We start from the raw sequence: 16,877 nt of genomic DNA on the forward strand, positions 1-16,877 counted from the left end.
CATTTTTTAACCCGAGGAGCACACGGAGGAATTCAAACAATCCAAAAGGGGTTATGATGGATGTCTTTGGGATAACCGGGTTCTGGTGATAGTCCCTGATGAGGTCTGTCGTTGAAAATATCCGTGTCCCCTGTCAGTTTGCAGTAAAGTCTTCAATATGTCCGGAATGGTGGCCTCGTTGAGGTGGCATTAGTCACTGTACAGCCTCAAGCCACCCACTGACATGTGGAGGGTTGAGGCACAGGGACTATCGGAGCACTGCACGATGCCCAGTTCCTCCATTTTTAAAATTCGTCTCTGGCCAAATTAAGTTTTTCAGGAGGGAGGTGGCTCACCCTGGCGTGGAAAGGAGGGCCTTCAGTCATGATCTGATGTCCCACTCCATGTTTGGGTTCTACCAAATGGAAGTGAGATGTGGTGATGGTGGGGAAATCTGTCAGGATCTTGATGAACTCGTTGGTGGCAGTACTCACTGAGTGCAGGAGAGGGTTGGTCAGCTTGCTGCCGTTGAGAGAGAACCATTGGAATGTCCGGGCATGTTCCAGTTGACTCCCCTTGATGTCCACCAGGAGGGAATGGGCCTTCAGGAAGTCGGAACCTAAAAGTGGTTGCTGCACAGTTGCCATGGTGAACTTCCAGGTGAACCAGCAGTCCCTGAAGTGGAAAGGCATGGACCGGGTGCTGAAAGTTCGGATACTGGAGCCATTTGCCACTTGGAATTCTTGGCCCATTTTGCTGCAGTGAGCCTCAAGGCTGGTGGGGTGGTATGGCACTGTATTGAGCCCCAGTGTCCACTAAGAAGAATCGACCTGACAGCAAGTCCTGGATATGTAGTTGGCTGGTTGTCGCAGCCATTAATGACAGCCAGCCTGGGGATTTCCCTGAAACATGCAGGGGAAGCGGTATCGGAGCCCCACTGTTGATGATAATAACAGTACAGCTTACTGGGAGGTGGAGGGGGAGCCTCTCATTCTGTTGGACGGTCGGTTGGATGATCAGTCAGAAGGCCGGCATTCCTCATGGCCAGGAGCTGTAATTGTGATGACATCACCTAGTTAATTGAAGCCCAAAGCACCTTTCTGGGGTCCTTGAAACCCTCCTCCGCGATGAGCAGCCGGATGTCCTCGGGGAGACTCGCCAAGAATATTTGGTGGAACAGCGAGCAGAAGGTGTGGCCATCGCAGAGAGCGAGCATGTCATTCGTGAGGGAGGATGGGGCCCTGTCCCCCAACCCGTCGATATGCAGCAGACTGGCAGCGCACTCGCGCTTTTAGAGCCTGAAAGTGCAGGTTAGCAGCTCTTTGATGGCCACATATCTTCCTTGTTCCGGGGCTGCTGGAGGAAATTGGTAATCAGGGCTGTTGTGAGCTGGTTGAGGGCGCTGACCACGTAGTAATAGCGCGTGTTGTCCTCGAAGATCCTTCGAATTGCGAAATGCACCTCAGCTTGCTGGAACCACACCCATGGTTGGGTGGTCCAAAAGCTTGAGTGGGCCGGCCACCAATTGGTCAGTTCCAGATCCGGGCCCTGATTGGGTCCCCTGCAATTTGCCGGCAGTGGTTGGCCAGTTTCACCAATCCACCAGCAGTCTATGGAAACGGGCATCGCAGCCCACGCGAGGTCTTGCTGATTGCCACGTTCGAAGGCCATTTCCGGAGTTGGCCCGAGATGCAGGCTGCTACAAGTTCATGATTAAATGGTAGGGAAGATTCGATGGCTCAATAGCCTATTTCTGCTCTTATGTCTAATGATCTTACATTATTTGATTGCAATTTTCTATATCTAATCAATGAACAAACATTTTTAGAATTACAGTCTTTTCAAAAACAAGCCTGTCAACATGACAGGGTTGTGTCAAGTTTTCAATTCAGTTATGTGCGAAACAGAATGGTCATTGTCAAAGCAATATTTCGGAGTAAGTGGACACCCTACTTATAAACTGTTTGGCCTCTGTAAAGTGACATTTTGCAGTCTATTGTGGGCTGAAATAAAATAGGTGAGTTTCATTTACCAAACAATTGATTTGTTTGACTTGCCATTAAATCTTTTCTTCCAGACATCGATGAATGTGCAACCAACACCTCAACGTGTCAACAAATCTGCACCAACACAATCGGAAGCTTCCTGTGCAATTGCAACCCAGGATTCAGCACCAACCTGAACAATTCTTCACTCTGTGATGGTACGATATTTTGAAACCTAGCTTTTCAGATTTGGCAAATAACATTCTGTGCAGCAGTTCTAAACTTTTGCAGGTAGAGGAATTGTGTCTCCTCAATATTGGATGATAAAAGACATGAAGTACATTTTCAATTATCCAAAATACTTGGGACCGCAGCTTTATCAGTTAACTGGATTTTTCGGATTACTGAGAAATGGCTTCCAGAAGCCCAGTAGCACCAGCAGAATACTTGTTTCTTCAGTTGAGCTATAAGAAAGAACAGCGGAGGGTTTTTAAAGCATGAAATAATGCTTAATTCTTACCAAAAAACTTGATCTCTGCTTACAAAATAAGATCAATGCAGCAACAAACACTAGAATTTCTGCTCGATGGTTTTTTTCCAATGTTTCCACCAGTGTCACCTGCCTCATTAACAATGGTTTTTGTTTTTGATTCTATACATTCACGTGATTTCTTGTTCTTTTATGAATGCACATTGCTCCAAATCCACCATGTAGTTTCATCATGTCATCTATAGGCACTTTTTCTACAGTGTCAACTAAGTCATCCTCATTGCGCTCACCTTGATGCAGAACAATTTCAGCTATTTCACTATCGGTCAGTGAATGAACAACTGGAGCCTCATTATCGATGTTAAAAGCTTCTTCAATATCCTTTTCTTCCAGCTTACGAATGGACTCTGAAGGTATTTTTTTACATATGTAAGACCAGACATTTTTTTTCTCCCCGGACACATGGAATCCTTTAAAATTACCACCATCTTCTCGTCATCAATTGCAGGCCAGAGGTTGTGCCAGGCCTGTAAAACTGTATCTTTAGTCACTTTGTTCCAAGTGTTGGCAGCAGCATAAATGGCATCTTTTAAGGGAAACTCTTTTTGGAAACCCACCCCACCCAAGCTTCTGTTCACTGCTGATGGCATGTTGTTCAAAAAAGTGCTTTTATATTCACTCTTCATTGATCTAAGGATACCTTGGTCACATGTCTGATTTAAGGAAGTCACATTTGGGGGAAGGTACATGACATGAACATTCTGTTTGTTGAGATTTTCAGCTGAGGATGTCATGGAATAAAAAGAATCTTGCAGTCGTCATCCAGTCCAGCTTCCCTGCAGTGAGGTTGACTGGCTGGCACAAAATGCTTGTAAAACCAATCTGAAAATATATCCCTGGTGAACCATGCCTTTCTGTTAGCATAATAATGAACTGGTAAGGAATTTACTACTTTAAAATAACGAGGGCACAAGCTTTTGCCTATCACAGAAAGTTTACACTTATCTATTCCTGTTGCATTAACACATCCCAGCAGTTATTCTAATCTTGGCATCCTTAATTCCTAAAGGGGCTGTCTCATCAGCTATGACCAGTGTTCTTCTGGGGCAAAAAAGCCAAACCAACAATGTTTCATCAGCATTATAGACTTGGTATAGTGTCAAATTTTCATCAACGATGATCTTGGCAAACTTTCTCCACTGCTTCATGATCAGCAGATGCTTTTTTACCACTCATCTTTATTTTAATGCCGTGGCTTTTCTAAAATCTGCTCAACCAGCCTGCTGAATATTAATGGTTCCCTTCAATATTCAGTTCATCATGATAGAGCTTTGCTTGTTTCAGCAAACCATTAAGTGGAATATGTTCACTGCAATGCTGGCAGATCCACTCCATCAGTACATGTTCAAGTTCTTCATTTTTACCTCAATGCAGTGTCTTTCTATCTTTCCTTAACTTTCAGTAGAACTTCAACAGTTTATCCTTTTCCTCAGGTCATAGATTGTGGTCGTTCCAACATTCCATGCTCCTCTGTTAGATATTTCACACTTACACTATGGTCCAGTTTCATCAACAACTTGACTGACAAAACATAAATGCTTCCTCCTTTTTTTGCACTGACATTGATAGTACAATGTGCAGACCTTTTCTGACATCGCAGCTGTATCTTTGAACAGTACACGAGAGTTCCATTGGATTCAAAATGGCATTACCAGCATAAACTTTTTCAACTTGTGATGTTATGTTGCCGCTGAAAAATTTTCAGATAACTGAGAATTTCTGTAAAATAGCTTTTGAATAATTGGAAACGTACTGTATTTTCATTTTCACTGAGTCTTCATTCTACTGATACGTTTTTTGGAGAAGGTAAATTACTATCCTTTGAAAAAGTTAAAGGACTACAATATTTTATTGCAATGTGTAAAATCTCATCATAGAACTAACATTTTTCAGAACGTCAGCCATTTCATCAACACACCTGCAAATTTGACATGACTGTAATGAGAGTTTTCAATCCAGTGAGGTGTAGAACAGAATTATCATGCAATGTATCGCATTGTCAAGGCAATATTTTAGAGAAGGTGGACACCATATACTGTTTTGCCTCTCTATTGTGACATTCTGCAGTCTATTGTAGATTGAAATGAAGTGTCTGAGTTCCATTTGCCAAACAAACAATTGATTTGCTCTTTATTGTTTTCCACCAGATGTCGATGAATGTTCAACCAACACCTCAACGTGTCAACAAATCTGCACCAACACAATCGGAAGCTTCCTGTGCAGCTGTAACCCAGGATTCAGCACAAATGTGAATAATTCTTCACTCTGTGATGGTAGGTGTTTTAAATACATATTTTTTATGTTTGGCAAATTAAACTTAAATGATAATTTCTTACTCTCCTCTAAATGTTAAGGTTGTCCAGAATGTGTATTTTCAAACTTGTATTGCGTATCACTCAATAGTACGCTGATAATTTGACCAGAAAATGAATTGTTGACAGGAAGTAAAGTTTTAATTCTGTTCCCAACACATGACAATCCTTTGAGAGCTAAATGTTCTGGACCATATGTAATTAATCAAAACTGAATGATGTTAACTATGTTGAACATCAGATTGAAGGAATAAAATTCAGGTTTGTCACATAAATATGTTGAAACCTTATTATGAGGATAACAGTAAAGGAGAACAATCTTTATCTGAGGTGTTAGTTGTGACAAGGTTGAAGAAGTTATCGATCATAAGATTATAGAAACAGAATCTTGTGAGGATAACCTTAAAGAAACCATGGTTCCTGTGTGCCTGTCTAACTCAGCAATTGTGTAAAATTTAGAGGAAAAGTTAGGCTATCTTAAATCATGAGAACAGCTGCAGTTGAAATAATTAATTTTGAAATGCACAAATTTATTTCCTGATGTGCCAAAAAGGACGTCAGTGATTTATCATGATGTGGACGTGGGAGAGGCAAGTCCCATAAAACAACACCCATATAGAATAAATGTTCAGAAGAGTAAAATCATGGATCAGGAGGTGGAATATATGTTGAAAAATATTATTAGTCATCAAACTTAGATTGGAGTTCTCCTTGTGTTCTGATACAGATTACAGCAAGATTAATTCAGGAACTAAAACAAATGCTTATCCTATTCCGAAAATAGATGACTGTATTGATAAAATTGAGAAAGCTAAATTTCTTACTAAGTTGGATTTGTTGAAGGGTTACTGGTGTGTGCCTCTAACTGAGAGTGGGAAGAATATTTCAGCTTTTGTAACTCCATCCGATTTATATGAGTATAAAAAATGCCCCTGCAACATTCTAAAGGTTGATTAATTAGATAATCCAAGGGTGATACATACAGATGCTTATATTGATGACTTGGTCACAAAAAGTGACACATGGGAAGAACATCTAAAGGAATTGGACAAATTGCAAAATTATCCAAAGTCCAAAGTGCAAAAAGTCCATTTGCAAATGCCACTGTAACATACTTAGGTCATGTAATTGATCATGGCAAAGTTGCACTGTAAGATGAAGGCAATTTCTAAATTTCCTATTCCCAATGGCAAGAAAGCAGTGAGAAGGTTTTTAGGAATGGCAGGCTATTATAGGAAATTTTGCAAAACTTTTGCTGAAGTTGCTCTTCCTTTAACCAATCTTTTGAAGAAAGGAGAGAAATTTGTGTGGACTAAAGTTTGTCAAAGAGTTTTGGAAAATTTAAAGGAGATGCTATGCCATTTCCCTGTTTTAAAATCTGATTTTGACAGACAGGTACAGTTTTATTATGAAAACATAATGAAATTGACCATCCAGTTGCTTACTTTTCAAAAAAATTCAATGTTCCTCAAAAAAACTGTTGAGAAGGAACTGTTGTCTATAATAATTGCTCTGCAGAATTTTGATGTATATCTTGGTACCTCTCATGAACTAATTGTGATATTTACTGACCACAATCCTCTGGTATTTTTGAACAAAATAAAGAATAAAAAAAGATTGTTAAACTGAAGTTTAATATTGCAAGAATATAATCTGCAAATTAATCATATCAGAGGTACAAATAATGTGATGGCAGATTGTTTGTCAAGATATTAAAATTAATCATGTATAGAAAAATATACTCTCATCATTGGGTTACAATGTTATAACATGTTGTATTGTGTATTCTTATCACTTTAGTAATTTTAAAGTCTGTTTAGTTATAAATTCCTTTGTAGGGAATAAGTGTGGGAATATAGATATGATTAAAGGAGATCATATTGGGGCAGGTTTTTTAGTGTAGGTCACAAACAAACACTTCAAAACAGATCTCATTTAAAATACTGGAGCTCTGCTCAAGCTAGACAGGCTGGCTCCGAGTACCTTTGCAAAAGCTTTGGAGACTGCCCAAGAGAATTCACTAAGGAATTTTTGTTTTCAAAAGCAACAGATGAAATAACTCAGAGGATTAGGTTTAGAGCCACAGGCTGTCTGGGAGTGCTGTTTGCTGTTCTAAGAGGGTCATGTGGTTTTTGCAAGCAGAGAGGGAGTCAAACAGGCCTTTCTCTGAGAGAGAGAGAGAGAGAGAGACAGAGAGAGAGAGCAAGAGAGTGCGAGAGAGAGAGAGAAATAATTCAGTCAGCAGCAGCAGCTGGGACTTGAACAGGACAAGCTGGAAAGCTTGTGGAAAAACCCCATTTTGAAGACTGGTTGTAAGTGCTTAGTTCAGCCTGCTTAAAGCCCCTTGTGGTCCATACAAGAGGAGAGAACTGGCTGCCTAATGTTTAATTTGAAATAAGTAAAACAAAAAGAAACTCTGTGGTGACCAAAAAGAAAGAGGTCATCATCTGGAAAACCCTGATAGGGCAAGTTTCTTCATCAAGACTCTGAAGTGGCTGGTTACAAGGAATCAGTTGTGGGTGTCCAGCGAACAACAAGTTTCTCTCTGAAAACCGACAAAAAACTTCCTGAGTGGTAACCATTTACCTTTCAAGCACCAAAGCCTGGTGAACTTCATAAATGTTACATTCTGTGCACAGTATAAGAATTGCCTGCAACCAGTGAACTTGGAAGAGTGAGAAGTGAGATTGGACTGTAAACCAAAGAACTTTTCTAACCTTACACACACATTACATACACGAGCGCTTAGAATTAGGAGGAGGTTAAATTAGGTTAAGTTAATAGTGATAAGTTAAAGTGTGATCCTGTTTTCATGTTTAAAGATAACTAAAAGCAACTTTGGTTGAAGTAACCATTTGTCTTGATGAATATCTATTGCTGCTGGATTTTGGGGTCCTCTGGGCTCGTAACATAGGGTTTATCTTGAAGCAATATTTTTGGGAAAGTGTGGACTAAATGCTGCATTGCCTCTGAATCGTGACATTCTTTAGTCCATTGTAATTTTTATGATAAAGTGAGAGTTTAAGGTTTTAAACCTTAATACTATTGATTTGTTTGCTTTGTCATTGAATTATGTTTTTCCAGACATTGATGAATGTGCAACCAACAGTTCAAACTGTCAACAAATCTGCACCAACACAATCGGAAGCTTCCTGTGCAGTTGTAACTCTGGATTCAGCACCAACCTGAACAATTCTTCACTCTGCGATGGTAAGAGCTTTTTAAACCCCTCAAATCTTACTTTTATTGATAATATTTAATGTGGCAGGTTTTTCTGTCCTGTTGAGCTCGGATTTCCAGAAAGATTAGTTGAGTCAACATTATATAGAATAATAAAAGCTGTCATTTCAGTTTTCAAACTGCCCGCTAAACTCACATCTCACCTTACATAATCCTATGCCATAGTATTCTGTGATTAGCATGGGATTGCTTAAGGCGGTATGTGAGTGGGAAGGGAAGGTTGAGAATCACTGCTCTAGACCCAATTGTTACTGAAATATTTTGCTTGATTAGTTTGTGTAAGATTAGTTTCCTTCACAAATAACCACCATTTATAACGACTATTGTGAAGATTCACAAGAGAATCAATGAAAGCTTTTTCATTCAAGATTCAGCAGCAAATCCTTAGATGCACCGGGCAGAAAAACCAAGTGGCCTAATAGCCATGTTAAATATCATTACCTGAACAATCAATGTGGAAAAAAATGTGCTGGAAAATTCCTACCATCACAAAGTGAAGGGCTGATTGGATTGATTCTGAATCCTGAGTTACAACTGCACACGAAGCCTCCAACATAGTTGGTTCAGTGTTGTTGACAGATTAAGGAGTTGGTTGCACATTCATCAATGTCTAGAGGAAGATCATTAAATGGCAAGTCAAACAACTCAATAGGGTTTAGCTTTGGCAACTGAAATTCTGCCACTCAATATTCAGATCCACAAACGACTGCAGGATAGGTGCTCGTGTTCTAACAAGCTTTGCTTTGATGATCGATATATTACTTGAAAAGTGTGTGCTACACCTTGCAATATTGAAGACAGGCATCACAGACTTTCAAGATTTTGTATACATTGATGAATAAGCAGAAGTACTGAAATATATTGCTATAATATGTAGATTTCAGGTAATGGCAGATGTTTGACTTTCTTAACCTCCAACAATTTACCTTATTTAAAATTTATTCTGCCAGTAAAACTTTGCAATAGTCAGGATTCAGAAAGAATGAAATGCTAAGGCGAATCTGGAGTGGCCTCTCCAGGGTGCAAGCCAGGGCAAAGTTGATATGGAGATCAGTCTGTTGCCTACGTAGTGGGACCCCTCCCCTCCATGCTAATGACGTCCAAAGGAATGATGAAAGTTGATACATTTTGGTGCCAGCGGCATTGCAGGAGTCACCGAGCTGGAGCTAGGTACAGCAGTCAGCCGCCTTCAGGACTCTTATTGGAATTTTCCTTGGGGTTTATTCCCAAAACCTTTCCCGTGAGCAGGTATAGCTACAAGGCAGCAGAGGTTTGAAATTGGAGTTTTCTCTCCCCTATATGAGTTACCATACATATTAACGAGCTCCATTTACCCGGAGCAACTGGTTTCAAGGCGCAAGTGGTCTGCCTTTGTCCCTTCTCCTGTCAAGTGAGAACAGCTCTGCTGGACATAAGAACTATGCCACATGTGAAGGCTAAGAATTAAATTTGGTTGTCAGAGGCTGTTTGAGTGCATGCCATGAAGAGCATTTGTGTATCAGTGGGAGCTCGTCCCCACTACCACCCTTTGGTTATGTCAACCTTTAGAGCAGTGGTTTTCAAACTGCCCCCCACCCCCAAACTCACATGCCACCTTAAGCAATCCCTATGCCATAAGTGCTCTGTGATTGCTTAAGGTGGTATGTGAGTGGAAAGAGAAAGTTTGAAAATCACAGTTTTAATCATACCTGATTAACTTGTTATGTGCATGGTTTCATAACCCCAAAGGAAATGGGCCGATGACAATTTTTCTCACTTATCAAGCAATATATCGACCATCAAAGCAAAGAGTGTTAGAACACGAGCACCTATCCTGCAGTCATTTGTGGATCTGAATATTGAGTGGCAGAATTTCAGTTGCCAAAGCCAAACCCTATTGAGTTGTTTGACTTGCCATTTAATGATCTTCCTCTAGACATTGATGAATGTGCAACCAACACCTCAATCTGTCAACAACACTGTATCAACATAGTTGGAGGCTTCGTGTGCAGTTGTAATTCAGGATTCAGAATCAATCCAATCAGCCCTTCACTTTGTGATGGTAGGAATTTTCCAGCACATTTTTTTCCACATTGATTGCTCAGGTAATGATATTTAACATGGCTATTAGGCCACTTGGTTTTTTTCTGCCCGGTGCATCTAAGGATTTGCTGCTGAATCATGAATGAAAAAGCTTTCATTGATTCTCTGTGAATCTTCTCAATAGTTGTCATAAATGGAGATAAATGGTTATTTGTGAAAGAAACTAATGTTGCACAATTTTAGCACACACTACTGTGAAATCTAAATTGAGAGCCAACCTTTTCAATACTCCTTCCTTTTCACCAAAGGTAATGTAAAATGAACATATTGTGATGCCAACGATCAATGTATTAGTCGGCTTAATTTTCAATGAAAAGGGACATCATGTTGTTCTCTGTGGGTCTTCACTATGGCGATATTTTATAGCAGTATGAAATAATGAAGAGAAATTACTGTTGTTTTTCTCCCCCAACCAACTAAGGCTCTTGGACCTCCTCACACTAAATTAATCATAGAGTACTCTGGGGCCACCAGAAGATTCATCTACACTAGGCCAGTTCATTAGATATATTCAAGGATAAGGATATTGCCTTATTGGCTAAAGAAATCAAGCGATATTGAGTGAAAAATATATGAAGTCCTACGATCTGCTATAATCGTAACGAATGCTGGACCCGGCATAAAGGGCTGAATAGCCTATTCCCACACCTATTTTCCATGTTTCTATGTCATTCACCTGTTTTCCCCAGATATTGATGAATGTGCAACCAACACTTCTAACTGTCAACAAATCTGCACCAACACAATTGGAAGTCACATCTGCAGTTGTAACCCAGGATTCAGCCGTAATGAGAGCAATCCTTTGCTTTGTGATGGTAAGATTTTGTCAAATTCAGTGATTCTCAGATTTTGGGAGTAATATTTTTGTAGCAATCGTTATTGTTGTGTGACCCTTAGATGGCCAAACAATGGGAATATCATTGAATTTGCTGTGAACCTTCATTGAATTCATTTTGATAAATAGGAATATCATTGCATTTTCTGTGAAGATATTATAGTGCCAGAATTGAAAAAAAATAAAGATATATTGTTATATGTAATGCAAGCTAAACTTGCGTGATTACTTGATATGTGGTTGTGAAAACCACATATTACCTTTCATTTCACCAAGGGTAGCGTGATTGGCGTAGTGGTTCGGGCAACGTCTTTACAGTGCCAGCGATTGGGGCCGGACTGGGGTTCAAATCCTATGCTGTCTGAAAGGAGTTCTCCCCATGTCTGAATGAGTTTTCTCTGGGGGGAGGAGGGTTCGGTTTCCTCCCACCATTCAAAACGTACCGGGGTGTAGGTTAATGGTGTGTAAATTTGGTGGTATGGACTCATGGGCCAAAATGTCCTGTTTTCGTGCTTTACGTCTAAATTTAAAAATGTAAATTTAAATATGGATGCAAACTTTAATGATCAATGTAACAGATAGTAATGCACATTTTGCAGGTAATGCTCTATGATGTCAAAGTAACCAAGTCAATTCAAATTTACTGTCATCTGATTGTACAAGTACTACCCGAAAGAATAGTGTTCTTGCTCCTTGGTGCAAAATATGCAGACATACAACCAGACATAATTCACATACAGACAATCAATACATATGTAGGACAAGTATTTGATCCATGCAAATAAATAAATAAGTATTGGTTCCGAAAATGAGAGCAGTTCCTTTAGTCGTTCAGTTTTGAGAAAGCCAAATCTATACACCATATGCATCTGTAAAGTGACATCCTAAATTTTATTGCATATAAATGACAAAGTTTCAATTGGAAAAGCCAAATAATATGAATGTAGTTGAGGTAGTAGTCAGTTTTTTACTTTGCACATCAAAGAATGTGGAACCTGAACTTCAAACTATCATCAAATCTGCACCAATACAATTGGAAGTTGTGTGTACAGTTGTAACCTAGGCTTCAGAATAAGGCGAGCGCTCTTCCCTTTGTGATTATGGTAAGTTTTCAAACACACAGGTTCTCCACCTTCTCAAAATAATGTGGCATTTCCTCATTCAACTTAATAATAATCGTAGGTATATGGAGTTATCTGATTTTCTTCAAGTCCACCATATATCCATGACTTTCAATGCCACTTATTTAGGAAATAGTGGTACATTGCATCAGGTTGGGGAAGGGAGGTCAACAAAAAGATCTTTCCTTATTGTTCAAAACCCACTGTAACTTTAGAAGTTTCCATCAATGAACACAAGCTTTTGTTTTATAGAATAATGCTACACAGAAATTAATCCGACATCTTACACAAATTCCATTCGCCACCATTTCCTTTTATGCTTTGCCTATTTAACCGTCCACCTAAATGGTTCTTAAACAGTGATTATATCTTTTATCCACCACCTCCTCTGACATATTCCAGATATTAATCATTATCTGAGTAAAACCCCTCTAAAACTCTTTCCTCTCTCCTTAAATTTATGCCTACTTCTTTTAGATAACCCTGGTATGGGCTAAAGAATATAATTCTCTAACCTTCCCGTGTCTTTTGTAATTGTATTTATTTCTTTTTCTATCTTGCTGACATCTCAGACAGCTTTCCTCACCTTCTGCAACATGACCAACCTCCCTTGCTCCAAGGAAAACCTCCTAATGTACAAAATTTCTCCACAGAATTAAAGTCTTCTAATTTAGGCAAACTTTGCACTCTCTCAAGCCCAATTATATTCTTCCTTTATTGCGGTGAACAGAACCGAAAACAGTACTCTAAGCACAATCTAATTAGTATTTTGTAAAGTTGCAACTTAACTTTCCAATTTTTACATTCAATGCTCTGACCTATGAAGGCAAGTGTGCCATAGGCCTTCATCATCATTCTATCATCTTTGTTGCTAGTTTCTGAGAACTGTAGATGGACCACTCAGTCTCTCTCTGTTCCTAATATTCCTGAATCCACAACCATTTAATGTATATATCTTAACCTAATTTGACTTCCAGAGTGCATCTCTTCTCAACTTTGGGAACTAAATTCTCTGCTGAACTCTCCACCCATCTTTAAATCTGACTTACAACCTGCTGGAGCCCAAGACAAGCTTCTGCGCTGTCTATAATACCAACATTTTGTGTCAACTGCAAATTACCGATTATACCATCTGCATTCACAACCAAGTTATTAATATATGTCAAGTTTATTGTCATCTGATTGTACAACCTGACAAAACAGTGTTCCCCGGACCTCAGTGCAAAACATGCAGACACACAACTAGTATAACACACATGCATACATACAGACAAATAATACATATGCAGGACAAGTATTTCATCTATAAAAATAAAATAGATGCTGTTTTATACAAATGACAGCCTTGGAGATGGTTAGTGCGAGCAGTTCCTTTGGTCATTCAGCATTCTCACTGCTTGAGGGAAGAAGTTGTTCATCAGCCTTGTGTTGCTGGTTCTGATCCTCCTGGATCTCTTTCTCAACAGGAGCAGCTGAAATGTGCAGGGTGGAAGGGGTCCTCAATGACTTTGCATGCCCTTTTCAGACAACATGTCACAGACAACAAAGGACCCGACACCATTCTCTGCAGATATGGACTTGGACCACAATGCGTCTCACTTAATCAAAATTACTCAGTACTCTACCATTTACTGCATTTGTCCTACCCCATTTGACTTCCCAAAATGCATCAACTTGTACTTGCTGGGATTAAATTCGATCTGTAAAACTATCATCCAAATTTTCACCTGACCTATCCACTGCCATAGTCTTAAACAACCTTCCTTGCTATTTTGCTTGCAAGTATCACTGTTCCATTGATCAGTGGCCCAACAGTGGCTACATATGGTATAGGTGACAATAAGGCTCATTCATTGGGCATTATGGTGTCCATGCTCCAAACCTCTTTTCCCCCACCCACCGATACACATCTTCCCTGGTTTTTATCTCCCCTTCAGGGCAGCCTGTACTGCAGCTGGACTGTGATGGGCAGGGATTTCATAAGCACAGATAAACTCAGCAATAACACAGCAGCTTAGAGTTCTGCACTGATGTCCCACAGAGATTCCATTTTAGCCCATTTACTTTTAGCCAATTTAGGTAATAATTTGAGGACGTGGAAAATATTAGCAATGTGCAGTACACATGTAGTCTAACAAGGGGGTTTCTTGGCATTGCATATTCTGAAATAGCAACATTCTATTGTAGAATTTGATAATTGCCTTGTCATAAGTCAATTAAGTGATAGAAAATTTTGATTTTATTTAAAAAAAACTAGCTTGAGTTGTAGTTCTTGAGCTCCAATTTCTCAATGTCCTTGTCATATATACACATATAGTCTTAAAAATTATATACATATATTGATGAGTTTATGTGAAGAAATTCACCACCAACAATAACCATTTGGTATCTGCCTTTTTCCTACTGGGTAGCAGTGACGATGGAAGTAACTAAACAAATAATTTGAACTCATTAGACAGATTAACTATAATTAACCAGTTGTAGAGTAAGTGAATGTTTACACTGGTCTGTTGGCTATCGATCAGATGAGCAGGATATTGGATGATGTTGACTCTCTTGAACTTTTTTTAGCATTCACGCAAGTATTCGGTCATTTTATCTGAATAGATACTATTTTCTTCAACGTTTAGCATAGTGTTTAGCACAACGCTGTTACAGATAGCATGGGTTTCCTCTGCAGAATTCCAGTTTCCTTCCATCCTTGAAAAAAAGCGTACTGGGATTGTAGGCCAATTGGGTGTAAATTGGGCAGCATGGATTCGTGGGCAGAAAAGGCCTGTTACCATGCTATATGTCTAAATTTAACATTTAAATTTTAAAGAAAATTTAACAAAATTTAAGCAGCTGCAATATTCTTCAATCCTTAATTGTTTCTTTGTATTATATACAGCACCACATAAAGTTATCCTGAGGTTTACAGTCACAAGCAAGGACCTGAATTTGAATGATCAACAAATAAGAGAGAAAATTATTCAAAACCTTCAATTTATAGCTCTTCCAATACTTGAAAGGTATGTTCTGGAAAATAATGATTAAATTATGTATAAATTGGACCTTTAGTAATGATAATGAAATTGAGTTTATTGTCATTTACATTGTACGATGCACATATGCACCAAAATTCTTACTTGGTGAAGCTGAATAGGTACTTCATGAGAAAAAACAACTAAAAGGGTATACATTAATTTGAATTAAAAAGAGATCATAAATACAAAAAAATAGATAGATGATAAATATTCATCATTATCATATTGCACAAAACAAAGCTGGTGTTACAATAGGGCAGACAGACGTCTTGGGGTGTCAGAGCAGTCCATGATTAGTGTGACAAAAGGATCGATGGGTCTCAAGAGCAAGGACTCTGAACGCAGTTTTGTAGTAAATGATTTTATTTACAAAAGACCGGCATGGGAAAATGTTAACAGGGATAGCACACACACATGCGCGCAGTTTATAGCGAGCGTGGGGAAAGTCACACCGGCAATAAGACACACTACACACAATTTATAGCAAGCATGGGGAAATCACATTGGCAATGAAATACACACACACACATAGAACTGGATACATACAATAATCAAGAAAAATACCAATACAATACCCACCACCCCTTGATTCAGTGCAGTCACGGGTCTATGCTACTAGGGACACTAGCTAAACATGCTGCCAATTCTGTAAGAATGCACACATTACCAGCAATTTCTCCAGCGATGTTCCACAGTTCTCGGACTGGAGTGAAGCAGATTGGTCCCACGATGGCAAAGAGGGGAATTTGCGCACACACGGGGCACCCTTTATAGTGTTGAAGGGCAGGGGGTCCAGTCCAGGTCATTTACAGCGATCCAATGGTTCGGTGTCAGCAAGGGTAAGCTGATAACAAAGGTCAATGGCCCAAGGCCAAGTACAAAGGAATTTAAATTGGCCAATGGCAAGGTGTGCACTAATGGGTTAGCCAGGGCCAAATCTTGATTGACAGATGGTGTGTCTTCTGACTAGGTTAGGGGCAGTGCTGTCACATGACTGCCACAACCCTTTGCAATTCAGGGATTTCAAGACTGTTTTTCAATTAAATAATTGAGTCTCTGAAAAAAAAAACGTAATCTTTGAACCTAGTTCCTGATTCTGGAAATAAATGGGATATTTTATTCTTTTCTTTTCATGTATTATCTCTTTTTAATTCAGTTAGGTATACTATTGTAAATTTTTTTTAAAAGTTTAAATTTATTGTCAGAGTACATACATCACATACAACCCTGAGATTCTTTTTCCTGTGGGCTATGCAGAATTTTTACTTATAGGTAACTGTAAACTTTACTCAAAAAAAATATATATAAAAGAAAGTATAAACAAATGGACTGTGAAGTACAGAAAAAAACTTCAGTAATAAATAATGTGCAGAGTCCTTAGATGAGTCTCTGATTGAGTTTGTTGTTTAGGAGTCTGATGTTGGAGAGTAGCAGCTGTTCTTGAATTTGGCTCTTTCCTGTTGACAGCAAAGAGAATAAAGCATGTCCTGGGTGATGAAGATCTTGATGATTGCTGCTGCTCTCCGACGGCAGCGTTCCAAGTGGATTTTCTTATGATGAGGAGAGTTTTGCCTGTGATGTACTGGGCTGCATCCACCACCTTTTGCAGGGTGTTCCGCTCAGTGGTGCTGCCAGTTAGCACACTTTCCACCAGACATCTGTAGAATTTGCTAAGATTTCCACTGTCATACTAAACCTCCACAAACTTCTATGGATTGCACACCTCTGGTTTTCCCTTCCTAAAGTC

General features: G+C 39.2%; 1 protein-coding gene across 1 annotated transcript in view; it reads left to right on the forward strand.

Annotated features, from left to right (window-relative positions):
• Positions 1-16,877, forward strand: part of LOC138743595 (fibrillin-1-like) — a 60,658-nt gene that overhangs the window by 40,500 nt on the left and 3,281 nt on the right. Inside the window, exons 32-36 of the mRNA XM_069899108.1 lie at positions 2,057-2,182; positions 4,662-4,787; positions 7,911-8,036; positions 10,838-10,963; positions 14,995-15,115. Coding sequence (XP_069755209.1) covers positions 2,057-2,182; positions 4,662-4,787; positions 7,911-8,036; positions 10,838-10,963; positions 14,995-15,115 — 625 coding nt within the window. The remainder of the gene's footprint in view (positions 1-2,056; positions 2,183-4,661; positions 4,788-7,910; positions 8,037-10,837; positions 10,964-14,994; positions 15,116-16,877) is intronic.

The sequence above is a fragment of the Narcine bancroftii genome, chromosome 9 (genome assembly GCF_036971445.1).
Source record: "Narcine bancroftii isolate sNarBan1 chromosome 9, sNarBan1.hap1, whole genome shotgun sequence".
Classification (NCBI taxonomy): Eukaryota; Metazoa; Chordata; class Chondrichthyes; order Torpediniformes; family Narcinidae; genus Narcine; species Narcine bancroftii.